The sequence below is a fragment of the Oryctolagus cuniculus genome, chromosome 20 (genome assembly GCF_964237555.1).
Source record: "Oryctolagus cuniculus chromosome 20, mOryCun1.1, whole genome shotgun sequence".
NCBI classification, from domain to species: Eukaryota; Metazoa; Chordata; class Mammalia; order Lagomorpha; family Leporidae; genus Oryctolagus; species Oryctolagus cuniculus.
The window spans coordinates 23,014,096-23,037,249 of NC_091451.1; the positions used below are offsets into that span (position 1 = coordinate 23,014,096).

At 51.7% G+C, this 23,154-nt stretch overlaps 1 protein-coding gene across 1 annotated transcript in view; it reads right to left on the reverse strand.

The window, feature by feature from the left end:
• Nucleotides 1-1,267: 1,267 nt before the first annotated feature.
• Nucleotides 1,268-23,154, reverse strand: part of POMT2 (protein O-mannosyltransferase 2) — a 44,981-nt gene continuing 23,094 nt past the window's right edge. The window contains exons 6-21 of the mRNA XM_002719630.5: nucleotides 22,423-22,582; nucleotides 20,797-20,903; nucleotides 20,055-20,137; nucleotides 18,794-18,903; nucleotides 13,836-13,902; nucleotides 11,441-11,510; nucleotides 9,425-9,503; nucleotides 8,174-8,325; nucleotides 7,279-7,370; nucleotides 6,301-6,377; nucleotides 4,235-4,306; nucleotides 3,895-3,954; nucleotides 3,687-3,792; nucleotides 2,622-2,762; nucleotides 2,380-2,479; nucleotides 1,268-1,713 (exon numbers count right to left, since the gene is read on the reverse strand). Of these exons, the coding sequence (XP_002719676.1) occupies nucleotides 1,608-1,713; nucleotides 2,380-2,479; nucleotides 2,622-2,762; nucleotides 3,687-3,792; nucleotides 3,895-3,954; nucleotides 4,235-4,306; nucleotides 6,301-6,377; nucleotides 7,279-7,370; nucleotides 8,174-8,325; nucleotides 9,425-9,503; nucleotides 11,441-11,510; nucleotides 13,836-13,902; nucleotides 18,794-18,903; nucleotides 20,055-20,137; nucleotides 20,797-20,903; nucleotides 22,423-22,582 (1,582 nt within the window). The 3' untranslated portion in view covers nucleotides 1,268-1,607. The remainder of the gene's footprint in view (nucleotides 1,714-2,379; nucleotides 2,480-2,621; nucleotides 2,763-3,686; nucleotides 3,793-3,894; nucleotides 3,955-4,234; nucleotides 4,307-6,300; nucleotides 6,378-7,278; nucleotides 7,371-8,173; nucleotides 8,326-9,424; nucleotides 9,504-11,440; nucleotides 11,511-13,835; nucleotides 13,903-18,793; nucleotides 18,904-20,054; nucleotides 20,138-20,796; nucleotides 20,904-22,422; nucleotides 22,583-23,154) is intronic.

The following is a 23,154-nucleotide window of genomic DNA, read 5'->3' on the forward strand; positions in this document are numbered from 1 at the left end:
GGGTGCGGAAAAGAGGGAGCAGAGCTTCTCCATCCTTGCCAGAGATGCAATTAAGCAAGCAGCCCAGGCTCGGCACAGGCGGCTTCCTGCTGGGGGAAATCAAAAGGGCTGCAGCCGTGGGAGAGGGAGGTCATCTGGCCCCAGATCTAATTAACCAAGCTGCCTTGCTTTTGACATCGCCGGTTTCCTCTATTAACATTAATGACAGCTTGTCTGAATGTCCGAGCATGGCCCAGAAGCTTCCCTCCCCACAGCCCAGTAGATAGCACGACCTGTCCCTGGGACTGATTTCCAGTCTCCATGGCAACCGCCTCCCCGGCCGCTTTAAAGCACTCAGGCCCTGTCAAGAGTCGCTGGAAGCTGCACAGGGGAAAGATGGAGAGCAGCAAACTCATCATTAGACCTCGGGGCTTTGAGTCCTCGGAGACGAAGCCGGCGCCAAGGGAGGCTGGCTGGGGTGCTGGCCTGGGCTCCGCTCCCCCCAACCCAAGGGTGTTCTTCATCCCTTTGGGAAGGAAGCGCAGCAGAGCGCTGAGCTGGCCTCAACTTCAAAGCGCTAAGCAGGAGAAGCAGCCATGCTTTTCAGTTCTCGGTGTTTGGGGTCTTCGGGGAGAAAGAGGCAGGTGAAACTGTGACAGAGGAGGGGGAGATGCCCCAGGGCTGAGCCGGGAGACGTCCGCGGGGAGGGCTGGAGCAGCGGCACTGGGAAGGCCCAGCAGGCGACAGTGGCGTTCAGGCAGACAGGCCGGGGCAGTGCACACCCCGGTGCCCTCAGGGAGCCTGCACCACGCGCCTACCGCTCTCAGCTGGCTCAGCTGTCACAAAAGCATCCTCAAAGGCCAGCCTCAGGGCCAGGCCAGAAGCAGGGGGAAACTGAGGGACAGAGAGAAGTCCCCTCTAGCATGCCCAGGCCTGGGGCTACAGAGTGGCCAAGCACAGGACACGGCTCCTACTGCCAATCTCACGGTGTGACACCCCCAGAGGGCTAAGGAAGGCTGACCCGAGGCTGCCGCCTTCCCGGCCACCCTGCTCCCCAGAGCCTGGTGCTCTGGTCTACCACAGACAGGCCCCTGAGCAGCAGTCCCTGGGGGCTCGGAGCGCTTGCCCACCTCAGCTGGGTTCACTGTGATGGTCCCATCTGCTCTGCCCTTGGGGCCGGCACTCTCAGCTGTTGGGGCCCTGGTGGAGGTAGACGTTTTGATGGGTCTTACAAACCAAAACCAAAGCAAACCCAGTGTGGAAAGAACACAAGAAAATGTCACTGCAGTCCTGGGCTTTCTAGAGTTTATGCCACTGACTGTCCAGTTACAAGGCCCACTCCACGGGGCACCATCTCCCAGGCACTCCCACCCTGTGCACATGCCCCCTGCCCGTCCTGCTCACAGGGGAGTGGGCTGAGACGCCACCCCCGCAGGTGCTGCACACAGCATTGTGGCGCTCCCAGCGTTGGACTCCCAGAGCTTGGTCCTGGCAGGTCCTGGCAGGAAGCAGAATTCTCCAAGCTCCTCAGGCGGCTTCATCCACAGTCAGAAGGGTCCAGGGTTTGGCTCCACAGCTGGCTGTCCCGGGGCAGTTCCTGGCGCCAGGCTGGAGTCTTTACAGTAGCCTCAAAAGTCCCATGATTCCAGCCACCTTAGTCCTGCCATCGGACTCTCGGGGTCCTGGGCTAGAGGACCAACCATCCCATAAGCCAGAGGATGGAAGAGGTAGAAGCTGCGAGGGAGTCGGAGGGAGGCGTTGGCACCCATGCCTATGGATTCAGCGCCTCCTGCCGGAGTTCACCAGATACTCCCTGCCCACAAGACCTACTCTCTCTTAGCACAACTGTCTGAGCTGGCCTTTCGGGCAGAGAGAGCTTAGCAGAGGTGGACTTCGTGACAATAAAGGAAGGGGTCTTTGTAAGAGGCCAATGACAGGGCTCTGTCTGGGCCATGGTGTGGGCCATTCGACTCGAGTGTTTGTCAAAATGTGATTTAAGGCCCCTGGACAGGCATGTGCTCGCCAGGACGCCAGTGCGGCTCAGCAGGACACCCACAGGGCTTGCAGAGAGGGCGAAGCAGGCGGGCTCTCCAAACAACTGTCCCCTCCCAGCGGCCCCCAGACCACCCCATTCCTAGTCTTCCCATCCTCTCCCGCCCCTCACGGACAGCAGTTCTGGCAAGGAGCCAGTGGGATGAAAGAGGGCTGGCCCAAAAGCTGGAAACTACTGGCAGAGCAGAGAACGCACAGTTCGCTTCCTGCTGCTGCTCCTTGCTGCACATTAGGGTCACCTGGGGGCTGTCACCTGAACCAGAGCCCTCGGGGTGGGGGCCAGGCGGCTGGGGAAGGCAGAACGCACCAGGCTGAGCGTCACTGAGCCCACGCAGGGGACATGCATACCTGTAGGCAGTTCCCAGGAGCAGGCTCAGGATTCCCACCACATGGATGCCCTTGGCCAAGCGCCAGGCACAGAGCCGCAGGAGGGTGTCCCACAGGATGCCTGGTGGGGAGGGAAACCCACAGCAGCCCGTGAGGACGCACTTCTGGAGCACAGAAGTCAGGGAGCAGAGACTGCCCTCAGCTCTGCTGCTCCCTGTCCCCGCCCCTGCTCTGTCTCCCAAGGCCAAGTGGGTGGCGCTGACCTGTCAACATGCTGGAGAAGAGCATGGCTGGGAAGTAGTGGTGGAAGTACAGGACGCGGCCCATCAGGAAGAACGGGAAGTAGTGCAGCATCCAGCCGAGCAGGACCTGGCCACCTCCTCGCAGCAGGACCTGGGACAGCCCTGGGCCCAAACAGCACAGCCCCGGTCAGAGGCAGGGAGAGGGCAGAGATCCGGAGTTCCAGCCCAGCTCTGTCCCTTCCTTGCGCTGTGACCAAGTCACTACCCTTACCTCTCCATTCCTTCTCTCATGCAGACCAACCCAAATGACTCTATGGCAACCAGAGGAAAGAACTGGGTCTCAAAAGCCCTGGTCAACACCCAGCATGAGAGGTTCTTGGCACCAATGACAAGGGCACCACACACCAGCACGAGGCCACAGCTGGTGTCTGGGAAAAGGGCTCGCCTCTAATAAAGCCATAACCCTCGCCCCTGGAGATGGCTTCCCCCTCCCTCTCTACCTCTCTATCTTTACCACTGCACACAGCTTGCAGCAGCGGTCAGAGACACAGACAGACCAGACAGAACGGAGGGACGTGTATCTGGGGCAGTAACTGTTCAGACAGGGGCTGCAGGGGTCAGAGGCCTGTGTGGGCATCTCAGATACTGTGGTCCATGGTCCAGCAGCTAAAGTCACCAGGAACAGCAATGGGTTGCTCCTCCCTTGGCCCAGCGGCTCTGTCTACACACTAGAGGACAGGGCCGTGGAACGAGGAGGAGCAGAAGAAAGATGGGCTGCTCCAGACATGGTGCACAGGTTCAAAGTGAAGTCAGACTGCTCGGCTTGAACCTCAGCTCTTCCACTGACCACTGCTGTGTGCTGGGACACATTTCAATCTCACTGTGCCTAATCCACAGAAATCCACAGAAAGCGGGGCCTAACACTCCACTCCACGGGGTTGCTGGGAGGGTGGAAAGTACAAAAAAGAAGGAAAAACACAGGATGTGGAAGGCAAGGGATGCCCCGTCAGGAGCCAGCATGCCCCAGGGGCACAGGTCCCCGCTGCCAACTGCTGGGTCGAAGTAGGGAGAGCCCAGGGACCTGACCTTCGACCTCCGCTGGCAGCTGCACCCCTCTCTGCATGGCTACAGCAATGATGCTCCCCGAGAGGAGGTAGACAGCAATGCTCAGCAGATTCAGCCACCAAACCACCTGCGGAGAGACGGGAACTGGAGGAGCACGGAAAGCAGCAGCTCCCGCGGCTTCCCACGGGCAAGTGCTTGCGGGCCTGGGCTGGGGCTGGTGGGCACTCACCGGGTTGCCAAGCAGATAGACGCGGAAGTCCGTGTCATTGGCCCCTGAGAAGCGCAGGCCCTGTGGAGAGGACACCCTGCTGACCCAGGGCCCAGCTCATCCCAGCCACCCCCTTCTAGCGGAGGGAGACCGGTCGCCTTTCACAGGTGGCTCAGAGTATGCAAATTCTGCACGAGCTCTGTGGGAAGGCAGGGTCAGAATCAGGGCAGAGAGCAGAGCCCAGTCTCTGGGTAACCTCCCAGATGGCCGCCCGCCACCCCAGCACGCCAGCCCGCCCTGCCCAGTCTCAACGGTCTCTTTTAGCTCCATTTCCAGGGAGGAGTCCAGCCTTGGGCCCTACCTGATAGTTGATAGGCCAGTGCCAGGGTTTAGACGTGAACTCATTGTCCTTGGGTTTGAGGCCATTGTTGCCCTGCAGGGAGGTGCAAAGACAGGCTGGTCAGGACAGAGAGCTAGAGAGGACAGAAAGCGAAGCGCGAGCATCCCTGAGAGCCTGCCCAGTGCGCAGTGCCAGCAGCAGTCTGCCTCGCAGGGAAGCCAGGTGCGCCTTCTCTCCCTACGGCCTACAGCCCCACCCACAGCCATACAAGCAGGCCCCCTCTTGCCCCCAGATATGGTCCACTCAGACCTCGGCTGCAGAGAAAGGGATTTGTTTCTTTGGGCACAAAACACCCATCTGCTAAGCCAAGGACAATGAACTGCCTCCCAGAACCTTACTAACCCCTCCTCCGAGGGTTTGGAATTAGTGTGCTGGCCTCCGTACGGCAGCTGGGACACTCCTGCACAGCGGTGTCCGGCCCACGAGGACTAGCTGCACAGCCCCGGCAGCACTCCGGCCACCTGAAGGCCTTGAACTACGGAACGACCCGGGACCCCTGGAGTAGAGGGAGGGGAAACTGATTCCTTCAAAGCAGCTCAGTTTGGTCTGACACTTCAGCGCTCCAGCAGACCTGCAACAAGCCCAGGGCCTCCGACCCACTGCCTTAAACGCTGCCGAGTTCAGCTCTTCTACTAACGCAAGATGGAAGGAAGGGAACACCATAGCCAGTACAGGCGCGTGAGTCTGTCGGTTCTCCAGGCTTTCTCTCTGAGCAGGCTTGTTCCAGCCAACTGCACCAGGCAAACCAGCCTTCCCCACGCACATCGAAGGAATCCACTTAGCCTGCAGAACAGCACCCTACTGTTTCCCTAGGGTTTCAGTAGTCTAGACTTCTCTTAGGTAATGAAAGGAGAAATGAAACTCTTTGGACCTCGTCTTGAAATTCTACCCACACCCAGAATGCTGTTCTGCCTGACAGGCACATAGTCCAAGAGCTCTGTCATCAGACCGCAGTGACAGCTACAAGCAGACTGTCAGAGAAGAAGTGACCCAGAGACTGCTTCATGTCAACTCACACTTCCCGGGGGGAAAATGACAACATCTGAATTTAAAGTTTAATGTGTGAAGTAAGTCAGCTGCATTTACTGAGTACAGCTTCCATAAGCACCTCTAGGGAGCTCCACTTGACAACGGCTCACCAGGGGAGGAACCGCAACTGCTACTCGGCCCCGCAGCCCTGTGGGTTGACTGATAACCACCATCTGGCTTGAGACACAGCTCTTCTTCAACTTGTAGAACAGGTTTCCCATAAGTCCGAGGAAGGGGGTCTCTCACTGAACAGCGGGTGTCCCCCAGTTCACAGGGGGAAATTTAGGCTAGTGATAGAATTGTCTCAACTTTAAGATTCATCTCTCAATTTTCCTTAAAGCTTTGATGCACAATTCTATCAGCTAAAAACAGAGTGAAAATAATGAGTCTTAGAAAACCTTAAAAAAGAAATCAACCATGCTCCTTAAATAGTTTCTGTCCAGAAATACGAGTGGGCTGGCTATGGACAGGATTTCATGCTACATCCAAACCACACACTCAGGCCGGCTGTTCATCCTAACTGACCCCAATCTCACATGACAGAACAAACTATGAGTATCTCGGGATCTCAACCAGGAACTGAGATTTTCATGAACTCTGTCACTTGAACAGATCTGAAAAATCACCTGGAGGCAGGGGAGTGCGGCTGCAACCGGCAGTGACTGAAAGCCTGATGGCCCCTGCCAGAGCTTGGGTCCACCTCTTAAACTCAGCTGCATGGCCCTGGACAAGATCCTCAACCTCCCCGTGCTTCACTGCCCTCATCTGTAACTGGGGATGACAATAACCTCCACAGGACTACAGTAAACATGAAAGGACTTAATATAAACTCAGTGTTTGTGTCACCATCATCATCACGATCATTCTTATTCTGGGATAGGGAAGTAAACCAGCAAGTGATGATGCTTTCAGAGTCCCCCACAAGGGGGCAGTGGATCTATAGCAAACTTGCACCTGCCAGACGTCTTAGAAAGCCATGGAAGAAGGGGCCACAGTACCCGGATCATGACCATGTGGGACTCCAGCAAGATCTCAGGAAAACTGGGCTGAAGCACCTCCAGGCTGATGTTTGGCACTGGAAAAAACAGACAGGAGAAAGCCTCTGTCATTCATTTTCCCACGCAGTGTGTCTGTCCATGAACCCCCACAGCCACCAGAGCCCAGGTGCAGACTTCCTGACGGCCTAAAGACCAGCTGGGAGTGTCGAGGGCTATCTGTTCAGTGGGCATTAAGTACGCACCAGGTACTCTGAGAGATACAAAGGAAAGAGACAGCAAGCCCCTCCTCCTGGGGTCCCAGCAGTTCTTGACCTCTGGGCTCAAATGCTGCCCTCCTGTTAGGCAAAAGGTCTATGAGGAAGGGACCGAGTCTACCTAACCATGAGGGCATCCACAGGGCTCCTCCTGGTTTGTGGCACACCCAGAAAGGGGTGTTCAATGAGTTAATTAGTAGTTTGGGTTAGATTAGGTAGTAAGAATGAGACAGAAAGCACGGAGGGAAAGGGCAATCAGGCATGAATTTGAAGGGGGCAGTTCAGGAAAACAGAGGACTAATCCCGTGCTGTACGGAGTTGATGTTAAGTGCACATGTCAAGCAGAGCCTGTGAGCCAAGACGTGTGCTCAGCTCGGGGCTGTGGCCAGGGCTTTCTGAAATGGTGCCGGCTTGATGCAGGGTGAGAGGCCATAAAGGCAAAGTGCCAGCCTGCTCTAAGCCTTGAGAGCAGGAGACATCCACAGTGCAGGGGACAGACGAGCCCAGAGGGAGACGAGATGGACCTGCTGATGGTCAGTGCTCACTTTAGGGAGAAGAGTTTAACGATGGAGTGGGTGAGAAGAAAAAGGGGAAGCCATGGAGGTATAGACAACTGGTGCAGAGACCAGGTGTGAAAGAAGAAGATGATGGAACAATCAGATGAAGTGAAGGCTTCTTACAACTGCTTCCCCTCAGAGCCAGCCCGGGAAGTGTCCTCACTCACGTTTGGGATTGATATGGTCCTCCACATTCCAGATGGAGTTGAGGGTTTCTTTTAGGTAAGGGGTGCAAGTAACTTCCAGCTGCTCCCAGCCCCTGTGGAGAGTTGTCACAGATGTCTCTCAGGAGCTCTGGAACCCACTGCCTACTGCTCTCAGACCCATGGGACCCCTCTCTGTTCAACCTGGTAGCTGTCACTTTTTCAACTCGCACTTTTATTTATTTATTTTTAAAGATTTATTTATTTATTTGAAAGAGTTACACAGACAGAGGAGAGGCAGAGAGAGAGAGAAAAGAGAGAGAGAGAGAGAGAGTGTGAGTTCTTCCATCCGCTGGTTTACTCCCAATTGGCTGCAACGGCTGGAGCTGCGCCAATCTGAAGCCAGGAGCCAGGAGCTTCTTCCAGGTCTCCCACGCGGGTGCAGGGGCCCAAAGACTTGGGCCATCTTTCAGTGCTTTCCCAGGCCATAGCAGAGAGCTGGATCAGAAGTGGAGCAGCCGGGGCTAGAACTGGCGCCCATATGGGATGCCCACACTTTAGGCCAGGGCGTTAACCCATTGTGCCACAGTGCTAGCCCCTCAACTTGCACTTTTGTATTCCTCAGCTATCCTAGGAGTAGTCTAGCATCTAACAGTTCCCTTTTAGAAATACAGACCCAGAGAGTTATGACTGTAAGCCAGACACACAGATGTTCAACTGCCAGACACATAGAGCTCCAGCTACACTGGAGCACTGTGCTCCATGATGAGCCCGGCACCTTTTCTCCCCTCTTCTACCACTAAGAAGAGCGCATGAGGCAACCACTGACCACTAGGAAACTGGAGCTTCTGGGATATTCCCTGTTGTGTAAAAGGAAAGTACAGGCCTCCACTGGGTCATCAAAGCTCCAGAGACTCACCACTTGGGCAGAACCTTTCCTGACGAGCCCAGGACACAGCCTGTGACCAGATGGATGAGGCGAAATCGACTTCTCAGCACTTTGATTCGGTTTCCAAATTTTCTGTTTACAACCTCTATCCGCCAAAAGTCATTCGAATCCCCTGTCCCATTCTGTCACATAAACCAAGAAAAAAACCACAAAGTGAAATGACCTTAGAGAAAGGGTATTAGAAAGAGAAATGGCCACTGTCTCAGATGCCCCCACATTTTAAAAGTCAAAGACCAAATCAGCCTCAAGGACTGAGGGGAAAGGGAACAGGCCACAGAAATATTCCAGGTGACTCAGGACCCAAAGCAGGAACATAACTCTTGGGACCAGAAGTCCAATATCTCAGTTCACAGGACTAGAGTCTAAGTTCTAAACAGATGGGGCCGCCCTTAAAACAAACTCCAGACATCTCCCTGAGTCAACAGAAATAGATCCTGGCCATTTGTGTCCACTACCTTAGCCAACTGGATTCTCACTCCTCTAAGCCAGAAAGGCCCACTGCATATTGGAAATCAAGGCAGTTGTGTCTAATTCTCCCCAGGAGATGCCCCCCAGGGAAAGTGAGACCGTTCAGAGTGTCGGCCTAGGACAATACGGGATGAGCAACTAGAAACAGGACTGGGGAGCCCACCTGAGGGGCCCAGAACCTTTAGTAAAGCACAAAGGTCTCAGAAGGAAATGCAACTGCTGGCTAAGACATTCCCTAAAATGTTTTGTCTTCAACTACTCCCTGAGCCATACTAGTAAGAACACATGAGCTTTTACTCTATTAATGGCATCCTGAGATAGTAAAATAAAAAAAAGCTACGTGGATTACATCCCTCTGCAAAACAGGAAAGTAATCCTTAAAAAGAAAGCCAATGAGATTTGGAACCTGGCAAGAGATGAACTTCCATAGTCATCTAGGGCCATATCGTGAGTTGTTGGGTTCTCTCCAACCTGAGTTGGAAAGAGATATAAATAGCACTCACATTTGACATTTACTAAGCAGCAGGACATGTAAATGGCAAGGCTATTATGCAAGGAGAGGGATGGAGACAGACTTCACAATGTGCTTTTCCCACAGCAAGCTTAGCCAAAAACTCCCCAATGTGAAAAGTGTCCCTGTGTGGCCTCTAATCCTCAGAACACACCAGCGTTGGGGGAGAATGTGTTCTGCCACATGGCCCTGAACCTAAACCCCCAACTTTTTTTTACCTCGTGCTCAAGCTGCTCACTTACTATTCCATAGCCAGTGACCTGATAGTGCTTCCGGGTCAGGGGGGCCTCATGATAGTGGCTGTGCAAGTTGCGAGAAGTCCTAAAAGTAAGAAGAGAGAAATGCTTTTACCCTTGAGAAATGTACAGTGTTTCTTCTTTTTACCAAGGACATTCAGAGTCACGTTAGGACAAGAGCTCTGAGAATCTGAACCATTACCAGCCAACAAAGCAGGAAAGAAAGATCAGAGAATTGGAGGAGAGAGAAGAGCCCAAGGCAGGGGGCCGTGAAGGGGAACAGCCTCAGGCGCTGGGATGGAGGCTCTGAGCTTGGCTGACTTGAGGGAGGAATAGGGAAAAGAAAATTAAAACTTGAGATCTACGTGTGCCCAAAATATGTAACCCACCCCATTTCAAGTCTTTCTACTTCCATCATCAGTTTTTTTTTTTTTTTTTTACAGGCAGAGTGGACAGTGAGAGAGAGAGACAGAGAGAAAGGTCTTCCTTTTGCCGTTGGTTCACCCTCCAATGGCCGCCACGGCTGGCGCGCTGCAGCCAGCACACCGCGCTGATCCGATGGCAGGAGCCAGGTACTTATCCTGGTCTCCCATGGGGTGCAGGGCCCAAGTACTCGGGCCATCCTCCACTGCACTCCCGGGCCACAGCAGAGAGCTGGCCTGGAAGAGGGGCAACCGGGACAGAATCTGGCGCCCCGACCGGGACTAGAACCCGGTGTCCCAGCGCCGCAAGGCGGAGGATTAGCCTAGTGAGCCGCGGCGCCGGCCTAATTATGTTTTTATTTATTTAGCTTTTTATAACAATTCTTGATTTCATCCACAATAAGTGATATAAAATATTTAGAAATTTGTAAAGATGAAATTTACTTTCAACTTTAATTAATACTAAAATGAAATTAATACTAAAATTAATACTAAAATGAAATTTATTTAATAGTAATAGAATAGAACTTTTAAGTAACCTATCTCCAACTGATTAGAGAAAAACCATTGCTAATGGTGTACACACACCCTAACTTTATTTTCTAAATTTGTATCTGGTAATTCCAGTGCACAAAATTTCTGAGGGGCTGCCTCACCTGTCTACTGTTTGATTCATACACTGCCCTGTTTCCTCATGTGCTGTGCTGTTTCCTACTACCTACCACTCACTGCTGCTGAAAAATCACAGGATTTCAGGACAAGGTCTTTTTTTTTTTTTTTTTTTTTTTTTTGACAGATAGAGTTAGACAGTGAGAGAGAGACAGACAGAAAGGTCTTCCTTCCATTTATTCACCCCCCAAATGGCCATGTCAGCTTTTTTACACTTTTAAGAAGACAGTTTTTATGTAATCTTGGCATTACCTGGGAGAACATTAATTAAATAAACCAATTTGCCATACAAACTAACTCTGACATCTTTCTAAAGGCAGTCACTTACTAAGCTTTGGGCGGGGTGGGTACGAGGCACAGTGGGTTAAGCCACCAGTTGAGAGGCCTGCATCCCATATCAGAGCACCAACTCAAGTCCTAGCTGCTCTGCTATGATCCAGCTCCCTGCTGAGGTGCCTAAGAAGTAAGCAGATGATGGCTCAAGTACTTGGGCCCCCGTCACTGACGTGGGAGACCCTGATGGAGTTCCTGGCTCCTGGCTTTAGCCTGACTCAGTCCTGGCTGTTGTGGTCATTTGGGAAGTGAACCAGTGGCTGGAAGATTTCTCTCTCTCTCTCTCTCTGTCACTCTGCCTTTCAAAATAAATCAATAAATATTTTTAATGTATTTATTTACTCATACTTTTTTGCTCTAAAAGAAAAAGAAACTGAAAAGTATTTTCAAAGTTCAGAGCTCCATAAAGCCGAAATAAACAGGCAAAGGCTGGCCTGCTTGTTTCACCCTCCTCATGCCAGGGTTCCCTCATTCCATGCAGAAGCTTTATTCCTTTTACTAGCTCCTCATCCAAACTTGGTTTCTGTTTACTTCTTAAAAGAACTCCCTGCTTTTAGTGTCCATAACACTCCTTTACCCAAACAGGAAGGCAACGTACTGTTTGTGTTCTAGCCGAATGATGTCTCCATGTCTCACAAACTCCACTGGGGACGAAGGGTCGAGGGGATCTGCCAAGAGAAAGCAGCACTGGTATCCAGAATCACGTGCTCACAAGGCCAGCATCAAGTGAGGGCCGCTGGTAAGCAGGGTCAGTCGGCAGGGTTCTGTGCTATGGGTACTACCCAGGCTTGGTGCTGCGGGGCCACGGAGGGAGGCTGATCACCTCAGAGGACATGACGAGGGCTTCCCAGAGATAATGCTTGAAAAAGAGGAGCATCTTGTCAGGTGAACAACAGGGACCAGGCAGTGAGATAGGAAAGAACAAAACTCATGTGACCAATGGAAATGGGTTTCATCCGGTCAGGGTGGATCGGCAGAAGGGGAGCGAGAACAGAAGAGGAGGGGTGAGCAGGCGTCAGTGCACGCCCGGCTGGCAAATGTGGCCTTTGTTTGACAGGCACCGAAGCCCCCACTGGACCTTAAGTGGGGAAGTTAAAGAGTAAGATTTCCTTGTTAGTAGTAATAGTAGAGGCTTCCAAAAATTAATTCATGCAAATGACTCTGCTCAGCTCTCTTCAAAATCAAATGCTAAATCCTGCAACCTTTTCTAGTGATTATCTTTTCTCTGATGACAACTTGTCAGGAAATGATGGAAGAAAGAAACCAGTGCATCCTCTGGAAGGTGAGGGGATGGAAAAGGGGCTGGCAGTCACCAAAACAACCCAGAACACATCCTTGCAAATGTCTGCGCCAAACAGCGAGGCACCCCTACTCTACAAACAGATCAAGGTCAAGGACAAATCTGCCAGTGCAAATCACTGGCTCTCCAAAGAACTGGATACCTCAGCTGCACACATACCCGTCACCATGCTGCCTTTTTAGGTCTCTTTCAAGATTAATGAGCAGGATGCCAACTAAAGTAAGTCAATGGGAGGACATTTTAGTTTATGTGGATTTGGTGGGCAGGGGCCATGAAGAACACAAACACCTTAGCCTATAAAGTTCCAACAAAATCCTTAGTCACTTGGGTGAAATGCAGCCATCTTAACTTAGAACAGAAAACAGCCAGCGATGTTCAAAGACTTGCTCACGGTCACTTAGAAGGAAAACTAGTCTTCCCTAACTCCTCACTGTGATGGACAACTTCCACTGGCCTGTTACTGATGTCACAAGGGCAGTAAGACAGATCCTGCCCAATGGTGTAAAAGGTTGTATTACTGACGAACAGGACGCAGACAACAGCTGTGTATGTCATGTTCATAGCCCAAAAGTGGCAGTAAGGAGGTGAGGGGAGGAACGAGGGAGGTGGATTCAGAACAGCAGCTCTCTACTTCTCCATAAAGGCTCAGGAGAAGACCCTGGACAGGCCACGGCAGAGATGTTTGCTGAGGAGTCACAGGGAAGGCCTGTGGCACAGGACAGGAGTGGTGATGCTGGGCTCAGAGGTGAGAGAAGGCGCCCTCTGCCCTCTAGCTGCAGCAGGAGGCACAGCCCGCACGTAGCTCTGAGCAAAGAGGAAGCCCTGGCTGAGACCTGGCTGTAGCTCTTGCCCTAGTGCCAGAGAGACTGACAGTGCGCTTCAGCGCTCCTCTGCCCAGACCAGATGGAGGCAGACCAGCTGCAGATCCACATCGAGTGACGTTCCAGTCACAGCCCTCAGATCTCCAGCTGACTGAAGTGTTCAGGGCTGAGCAAGGAGTAGCCCACTCCGTCATCAGGGCCACATGCTGGCATCTGCAAGGCGTGGTGTCCTCCACATTACAAGTGACCTTAGTTGTGCCTACTGCTGGCATGCCAGGTGACCTGGATTCGGTCTGAGCCATGCCCTGCTCTCTGGCTTCAAAAGGACAGATATAAAAGTTATATTGTATCTGTTTTTGCTCACTGCTTATTCCTTATGCTCACAGTACTCCGGGAACACAGCAGATGCTCAAGAAATAATTCTTGGCCAGCGCCGCAGCTCAATAGGCTAATCCTCCGCCTGCAGTGCTGGCACCCTGGGTTCTAGTCCCGGTCAGGGCGCCGGATTCTGTCCCGGTTGCCCCTCTTCCAGTCCAGCTCACTGCTGTGGCCCGGGAGTGCAGTGGAGGATGGCCCAAGTCCTTGGGCCCTGCACCCCATGGGAGACCAGGAGAAGCACCTGGCTCCTGGCTTTGGATCAGCGCGGTGCGCCAGCCGCAGCGGCCATTGGGGGGTGAACCAACGGAAAAGGAAGACCTTTCTGTCTGTCTCTCTCTCTCACTGACCACTCTGCCTGTCAAATAAATAATTCTTGAAGGGAGAAGCGAGATCAGTAGAGATGTTGTGGAAGATGGCCAGGAAAGCCCACTCAGGGTCACTCTTTTGGAGGCAGGAGAAACAGCACGAGGGGCGTCAGTCCCTGACCACATTACCTGAGTCTGTGTTATGCTTCTTGATGATCCACAGGTTGTTGTAGTCCTTGTGCAAATAGGTGGTGACCTGGGTCAGGGGTAGGGAGAACACAGTCACTAGCGGCACAGCTGGCCAAGGACAATCCACAGCAAACCAACAGTGCTTCAGCCTCTTTCGGGATCCCCAGGCTCCAGCCCGAGGAGCGAGGAGCAGTGTTGCCCGAGGCGGGCTCAAGAGGAGCACAGAGCAGTGAGACTCTTTCCTTCTGCACTCAGATGCTTCGCTCTGCAAGCCTTTTTGATCTGTCTCTTTGTATCTTTCTGCACCTTGTCCTTAAAGTCCCAGCCCTCCAGAGGGAAGAACCATAAGCCGCTGTGTAATAGTCTCTAGCACCAGAAGAGGATTTAGTGTCATCCTAAAAAGTAATTAAGACCGTGTCTCAAACTTTCTAAATGAAGAAGTCATGTTATTGTATTTCCCGTTGCAGGGCCACATGAAACTACGAAGTTCCATAAGTATCTCGTCCCAGGGTCTAACTGACATTTTGTATACACTGATTTGAAAGCTTTCCGTGCATGTGTGCTTCAATTAATCTAACTGCAAAAATCATGAACGTCACGTGTGTCTCTTAAGAGGGAAACAGTTATGACAGCCTGGCCCCGGTACAGAATATCCCTCAGCCACAGAAAGCATCTCAGAGTTTTGTGGCAGCATGGGATGCAGACGCTGGCAACGCCACCGTCATCACCAGGCACTCCCTAAGCACTGGGCAAGCCTTGCCTCAACTACAATTCCACTTTCAGCTGCAGGGGCTACGGTTACTCCCACTCTGCACACTAGGAAATGGAAGTGAAGTAGTCTGGTCAATGTTACCCAGTTTGAAGTTGCCGAGACAGGATTCAAACCAGGGTAGCTTATTCCAACGTTCCCAGTAGTCAACGTTCCAGAGACTACACAGAAGGTACTTCAAAAAACTCATGAAAAATGGAGTTAAAAGATAGCAAGTGTTTTTCATGAATTCTTCAAAAGTCCCTCACATATATAATTGTGCCAATTATGTAAACAACAAGAAAGAAACAGCGGGAAAATAAGCATTTATCTTACAACATGAATTTATATTTTAACCTCAAAGGGATAGAGCATGGCTAATTTACTTGCAAGAGGATTTGGAAATAGCATGTAGAAGAAAAATCATTTTGCATGTATGACAATTATGGCTGCTTTGAGCAGCTTTTGCTTTGTTTCTCAGGAAAAAAAAATTTCTGATAATGGTATCAAGAATAACAAGAAGCTGAAAAAGTTTCTATGGTCATAGGAAAAGAAAATGAAATCTGCATTCCTGAAAAAAAGCCAGATGGCGTCTTCGCGACCTGGATTTGTGCAAGGCTGGCACAGCTGGGTGGATTTGTGCAAGGCTGGCGCAGCTGGGTGGATTTGTGCAAGGCTGGCACGGCTGGGTGGATTTGTGCAAGGCTGGCACAGCTGGGTGGTGCCTGTGCTTGTGCTCTGTGCCTGCGCATGGGGAGAAAGTGTCTTGTTTGTCTGCTTTTACAAAAGACATTATTATTGAAATACCTATAAGAGGAATGATTTCTTTCTTCTTGAGTTTAGTCTGTGGTCCCTTTTTCTCAGAAATGTTAATTTTCACAGTGGAGCTTTTTTATAACATGAGGTTTTCCAGGGACATGGGTATCCAATTATAGCAGAATGTCATACATCAAAATATAAATACTTACCTTCTGGGATTATGTATAAATTTTGTTTCCTTTTTTATACTCTTCCATGTTTTCCAATTGTGTCTTATAAATGTTATGCCTTAAAAACAGTTTACAATCAAGACATTGAACTGTGGGGCAGGGAAGGCCACAAGAGGTTATTTAGCACAACCCCCTCTCTAGAGATGAGGATCCAGGTGGAGAAAGGCTAAGTGATTCAGTAACGACAAAGACAGACGCTTCTATCGTGGCCCAATGCACTTCACACACCAGCACTGTGGAGTCACACCTCCACATCCGGACTCTAAGTGCGTAACCCCAGCTTAACACCAGGGCCCTTCAGAAGGTTCCCCTTCTCCCCTTTGCACAGTGCAGAAGCTCCTGGCCACCAAATCTGTACCTTGAAAATCTTCCACGTGACACCTGCAGCAAGGGCTCACCATGGAACAGCTAGCTGTGGCTTCTGTCCTGGCTGCACAGGACAACCACTCGGAGAGCTTTAAATCAAAACAAAAGTGCAGAGTGCCTGGTCCCAGCCTAGGTCAACTGAATTCAAATCCCTGCTGTGCAGCTGAGGCGCCGGGACTCTGGAAAAGCCCTCCAGATGATTTTACAGTATGACCAGGTCTGAGAACCACTGCACCAGAGCTAAAAGAGAGAGAGAGACTCCAGCATGAAAAACCAATATTAAAACCCAATACCTCAAGCCGGCGCTGCGGCTCACCAGGCTAATTCTCTGCCTGTGGCACCGGCACCCTGGGTTCTAGTCCCAGTATGAGCGTCGGATTCTGTCCTGGTTGCTCCTTTTCCAGTCCAGCTCTGCTGTGGCCCAGGAAGACAGTGGGGGATGGCCCAAGTGCTTGGGCCCTGCACCTGCATGGGAGACCAGGAGGAAGCACCTGGCTCCTGCTTTGGATCGGTGCAGCGCGCTGGCCACAGTGCGCCAGCTGTAGCGGCCATTTGGGGGGTGAACCAACAGAAGGAAGACTTTCTTCTCTGTCTCTCTCTCTCTCATTGTCTAACTCTGCCTGTTTAAAAAAAAATACCTCAGGTCAATACTTTAGTAGCGAAAAAGGAAATAAGTGTTGTGAGAAGCAAAATTTTTGGCAAAATGAAGATTGGTCACTTTGTAAGAAGAGAAACTTCACTTTTAAGCTTCTCAAAAAACAGTCTGCATATCCTGAAATGCATCAGGCACCAGGCCCTACACGACACCCGGGAAGAAGTGTCTCTTAAAGCAATTCCCACCTCCATCCCTGTGGTCTTGGCCTGTTTATCATCCTTATTCATAGTTACTACCTCCTAACCTGTCCCTGGCAACCTATCACATTCTCATTGGAGTTGTCTTTCTTTCTTTCTTTTTTTTTTTTAAGATTTATTTATTTATTTGAAAGGCAGAGGGTTACAGAGAGGCAGAGAGAGAGAGAAAGAGAGAAGTCTTCCATCCGCTGGTCTACTCCCCAAATGGCTGCAATGGCCAGAGCTGGGTCGATCCGAAGCCAGGAGCCTGGAGCTTCTTCTGGGTCTCCCACATGGGTGCAAAGACCCAAGAACTTGGGCCATCTTCCACTGTTTTTTCCCATGCCATAGCAGAGTGCAGGATCGCAAGTGGGGCAGCCAGGACTTGAACCAGCTCCCACATGGGATGCTGACACAGTAGGTAGCGGCTTTACCTGCTACACCACAGTGCCGGCCCCTGTAGTGTCTTTCTAAACTAGATTTCTAATCACATCTTGTCACCATTTAATAACTTTCATTGTCTCCCCAGTGTGTGTGGATCAAAGTCAAATCTACTGTGATATGGAAGGCCTCTCCCGCAGCTGGCCCTACTAACCTCTCCAAAATCCTGCTTCTCCCTCTCAGGCCCCACCCCCTACAGCCCCGACTACCACTCGCTAACTTGGACAAGGCGTCCATCACTGAGTGTTCACGAACTCAATGATACTTGCAGCTAAGCCTCATAGGTGCACTTCACATATATTTTTCTCCTTTAATCCTCATGACAACCCTAGAATGGACAGAAGTACTGGTTAGCTTCCCCCAATTAAAAGATGAAGATACTAGGCCGGCCCCATGGCTCAATAGGCTAATCCTCTGCCTTGTGGTGCCGGCACACTGAGTTCTAGTCCCGGCTGGGGGGCCGGATTCTGTCCCGGTTGCCCCTCTTCCAGGCCAGCTCTTTGCTATCGCCCGGGAGTGCAGTGGAGGATGGCCCAAGTCCTTGGGCCCTGCACCCGCATGGGAGACCAGGAGAAGCACCTGGCTCCTGGCTTCGGATCAGTGCGATGCGCCGGCTGTAGCGCGCCGGCCATGGCGGCCATTGGAGGGTGAACCAATGGCAAAAGGAAGACCTTTCTCTCTGCCTCTCTCTCTCTCTCTCACTGTCCACTCTGCCTGTCGGAAAAAAAAAAAAAAATGAAGATACTAAAGCAGGGAAAGGTTAAGGAACTGGTCCATGGGGCCGGAGCTGAAGCACAGCAGGTTAATACCCTGGCCTGAGGTGCCAGCATCCCATGTGGACACCGGTTCAAGACCCAGCTGCTCCTCTTCCAATCCAGCTCTCTGCTATGGCCTGAGAAAGTAGTGGAAGATGGCCCAAGTCCTTGGGCCCCTGCACCTGCATGGGAGACCTGGAAGAAGCTCCTGGCTCCTGGCTTCGGATCAGCATAGCTCCAGCCGTTGCGGCCAACTGGGGAGTGAATCATCAGATGGAAGACCTCTCTCTCTCTCTCTACCTCTCCTCTCTCTAACTCTTTCAAATAAATAAATAAATATTTAAAAAAAAGAAAAAAAGAAACTGGTCCAGGTATATTCCCTACAGAACCAAGATTCAAACCCTGATTTGGGTTCCCGGATCTGTGTTCACCACTACAATATTTCACTCTTCACCAACTCCGTGCCAGGCACTTTCCTGGGCACACCAGCCTTCTAGGAAGTGGTGATCAAGTAGCTAGGAGACTAGAGGAAGGAAGTCTCAGAGTTCACTATGCAAAGGGTTACAACAGAAGCATCCAGACAGTACCGAGAAAGCCTCTCGTAAGAGGGCCACCTGACCCAGCACCAGGAAGGGGTGGGTCACAGTGCTCAGAGAACACCCAAGCTGAAGCATAAAGAAGCTGGGGTTAGCCAGAGGAAAGAACACAGTGCAGGAATGGAAAGAGTGTTCAAGCAGGGGAAGCAGCGGGAGCCAAGGACAGGAAACAGGACAGTGAATGGTGGCTTCAGTCACGGCAAACAGTCTAGAGCCAAACAGGCTCACCAACCTGCTGCTGGCGAGCGCCGACACCCTCGGGGTAGAGGTGTGGGTGGGAGTGCAGGTAGCCGATAGCCATCTTCAGGTTCTTCACGGTGATCACAGAGCCGTAGGCCAGGTCTAGCAGGAAGGGAGGCAGCAGGGCGTGAGCAGCGCAGTGCTAGCTCCCTCCTGCCTGGGAGGGGCCTCCGAAGCCATAGGACTCACTGAGCCTCTGAGAGAGTCCCTTGGGCCCAGCACCGCCTCTAGCAGGAGGCACACTCCAACAGAGCCACTTCAAGAGAGGGACCACCACTGGAGCTCACACCCACCCACCCCTCCCCTCCCCGCAAGAACTTCAGAAGACGCTGGATCTCAACACCATCATTATCAAAGCACACTCTGCGACACAGTCAGGTGCCACTTAACTACAAGGAGGACAGGTTTTGAGAAATGAAGCAATAGCCAATTTCGTCCTTGTGCAAACATCCTGAAGCACACTTAAACTGAGGCTCCTGGGCAGGTCATCTCCCTACGGCACAACCCTCCTGACCTCCTGCCTGCCCAAAGGCCTCCACCAGGTCTCCACTGCCTGCTGAATGAATTCCTCATCTCAACATGTCAAACCCTCATCATCTGGACCCAATCTTCCTATCTTTCCAGTACCTTTCTGCAGATAACCTACGCTGGAGTCCTGTCCCGTCCTGGGCTTTGATCATGCCATCCCTCTGCCTCATTATGCCCTCTCCATCTGTTGAAATCTACTCATCATTCCTGGCCCCAACTCCAGAGCAGCCCATCCATGCACTCTGATCTCCAGCTGCCCTACAGCAGTGACCTGTTGCACCCTCAACCCCCGAGCTCTGTGTGCCCTCTGTATGGACGCAACACACACATCACGTTGTGTGGTGACCCTCTCCCCCAGACTGTAGCTCTGCGGGGCGAACATCGGCTCAGTTACCACCTGTGAATAAATGAATGGATGTGAGTCTCAGAATACTGTGTGGAATTTGGCCACTGGCCAGATCCCCAACTGGCCTTTCCACCAGCACTGGCTTCGAAAGCCACAAAGAAGTGATTCTTTAGGCTCAAAGAGCTCATTGCCCAGGATGTCTTCTTCTGCAAAGTCTTGATTCACTCTTTTGAGTTTTCCTGCCAGATCTAACTGGGTCATCTTCCTACTTTGCCATCTATAGGCTAAAATAACTCAAGGGATCACACTCTTCTTTTTCAATTCAACTCCCAAGCCACCCCTCTACCCTCGACCTCTGTGAAGAGCCAGAGACACTCACGTTCGGGGATGGACGCATTGTGCAGGTTATTCCCTGAAAGCCGGGCCTGGAAGGCAGAACTGAAGAAACCATCACCAGGACCGCTGTGGGGGAAGAGGGGCAGAAGAGAGTCAAGTCAGTGGAGCAAAAACTGTGATCTCTCTGGAGCCCTGGGAGAACTCAGCTTAGTTCATTAGAAAGTAGAATCAGAGTGGCAGTGAAGTATCACAAGACAGCCTTGGACAATGGAGTCAGAGAAACGGGGGTCCAAATCCCAACTTGGCTACTTACTAGCAGAGTGACTTGGGCAACATATCGAGCACTGTTTAGCCTCAGCCCTCAATGATAACTCAGAAATGGCTATGGCTAAATGAGATCGTGGGTACAAAACACTGCACACAACGCCTGACATCTGGGAGCTACTCCTGACATGGGAGCTCTGACTGCAGGGCTGATGGTTACCACCCCACTCCCACAGTACACCCTTAGGGCTGCCCACCCTTGCAAAGCATGAGGGACTTTGTTTAGGGAGAAGAGGTGTTTGGCTATTAGAAAATTCTCTCCTCTTCCCTCTGGTCAGACTGCTGGCCTCTCTGAGCCCTTGGAATACCCAGGGATAGAACACAGTAGGGAAGAAAGAGGAAAAAAGCCCAGGCCCCTTCCTATCACCCCGACCCCAGACCCAGGGAATCACATGGCCATTTATGGAGTTAGGGGCCAAAGAGAGACCAGAAGGGAGACTCTGGAAAGGCTCCAGCTGTACCTTTTATTCAGCACTGTGATGTGCACAGCAAATATGGCCGTGTAGAGAGCCAGAGGCAGCACTATGAGGCACAGGATGCGAGCAGTCAGGTGTTTCCCCACCGTCATCTGCAAACAGAGGCCAGTGCGCGGTGTTGGGGGCATGAGGCCTCATTATTCCTTATACCTTATATGGCATGTACCTTTTTAAGTAGATGTCATAATCATAAAAAAAAAAAAAAAAAAAAAACAACTGGCCAACAAGAAGAAGAATATGTGGAAACCCTCAATGTCTCTCTAACATCCACCACTCTGGCACTGCAGAGAGATACACATGGGCCAGCCCTCTACTGCCTCTCCAAACTGTGCTCAGAGCCCTGCACTGCCTGCCTCTGCAGGGCCACTGCTCACCAGTCCCCTCCACATTCCAATCCCACTGACTTCCCTGCATTTCCCAATGCTCCCTGCCTCGGGACAGCCCCACGTGGCTAACTGCTTCTTCTATTTGCTTCTGGCCTCAGCTTCCTGCCAGGCCTTCCTGGACTGCTACCCTCCTCCCTGCTCTCACAGCACTTGCTAGCTGGGCTGTAACTGCCTGTTTGCTTCTCTCTTGTCAGTGACTCCAGGGGGAAGGAAGCAGGTATTATTCATCTACATATTCCAAGCATCTCACACTCAGTGGGCAGTTTCTATACCTTTTCTGGATGAACAAACAAATAAATGTGTTGGGTGTTTGGTTCAGAGGTGGTGGAAGAACACCAGAACCAAGCAGCTGAGGTCTGGAGTTGGCCTATCCTAAGTTGGAACCTGGCTCTCCCTCTTACCTACCCTGGGAAAGTTATCATCTGGCGGGGCCTCGATTCCTCACATGAGGGATAAATCAGAGGATGAAGGTGTGGCATGTCACACAGTGACTGGCATAGTACCAGCCCTTAATAAATAATATCATAACAACCTGACAAGCCTTACACTGCTCCCCAGATACAGAGACAGTGTTTAGGAAAAGACAAGTGTGCTGAGAAGGTCACCCCACCCATTCTACCTATGGCTCCCACCAGTCATGGTTGCCACAGATTTGGCCTGAAAGGGCAGTTGGCAGAAAATGTAAAAGGCATTACAGAGGCCGGCGCCATGGCTCAATAGGCTAATCCTCCACCTTGCGGCGCCGACACACCAGGTTCTAGTCCCGGTCAGGGCGCCGGATTCTGTCCCGGTTGCCCCTCTTCCAGGCCAGCTCTCTGCTGTGGCCAGGGAGTGCAGTGGAGGATGGTGCAAGTGCTTGGGCCCTGCACCCCATGGGAGACCAGGAGAAGCACCTGGCTCCTGCCTTCTGATCAGCACGGTGCGCCGGCCGCAGCGCACTGGCCATGGTGGCCATTGGAGGGTGAACCAACGGCAAAAGGAAGACCTTTCTCTCTGTCTCTCTCTCTCTCACTGTCCACTCTGCCTGTCAAAAAAAAAAAAAAAAAAAAAAAAAAAGGCATTACAGAGACAAATGCCAAAAGAGTAATGCAAGGATGCTGGTCCAGCCTCTCTAGGGCCCAGAATGCACTGCTGCACTAGCCAAAGCAGAGGCAGGAAAGGCCACTGGTTCCTGCTGAGAAATAACAGGAAGGAAAGATATTTCTATGAGCACTTGGGTTCTCACCAGTGAAATACTGAGGTCTCCAAACAGGTGCCAAAGGTCTGCAATGGTGTTCAATCCCACTTGCAGGATGATAAAGAGGCCAACAAACTTGACACCTAACGCACCAGCGAGGCTGATGCCCGTCAGGCTGAGCCAGAACCACCAGGGGGCAGAGAAAGGCCTGAAAACCAACAAGACACAGAGTTCGATTTGGCAGCTGGAAGTCAACGTCACAGCAAGAGCAGCAGAGAGACTGGGCAGAGGTTCTCTGACTCAGAGAGGCTGTGCTGTGCCCTCTCCCGTGGGTCCTAGCCTCAGGGCACCATGGCAAGGACCCAAGGAGGATGTGACCTGTGAAACCCCTGAAATTGCAGGCACCTCACAGTCTGAGAGTGAGTCAGGTGTTTTTCTGGCAAAAGGATCCACGGCCTTCCTGGCCAACAGCAGGGCTCAAGGTAAATGGGCTCATTCGTCACTCATGGCCAACCAAGTAGAAGGAAAAGGAAAACCCACAGAAGTCTGCTGGATTCACTCAGCCTTTGTATCACCTCTGCTCCTGCTGGAGTCGGCAGTTCTTGAGAGCTTACTATGAGCCAGGCATCATTCCAAGTGCTGTCCGCAAATGTACTCACCATAACCCCATGAGGCAGATCCCATTATCATCCTTTCTACATGTGAGGAAATCAAGGTACAGAGAAGCTAAGATAGCAAGCAAGTGGGGGAACATGGCTCTAGCCCAGGGAGTCACTTCCA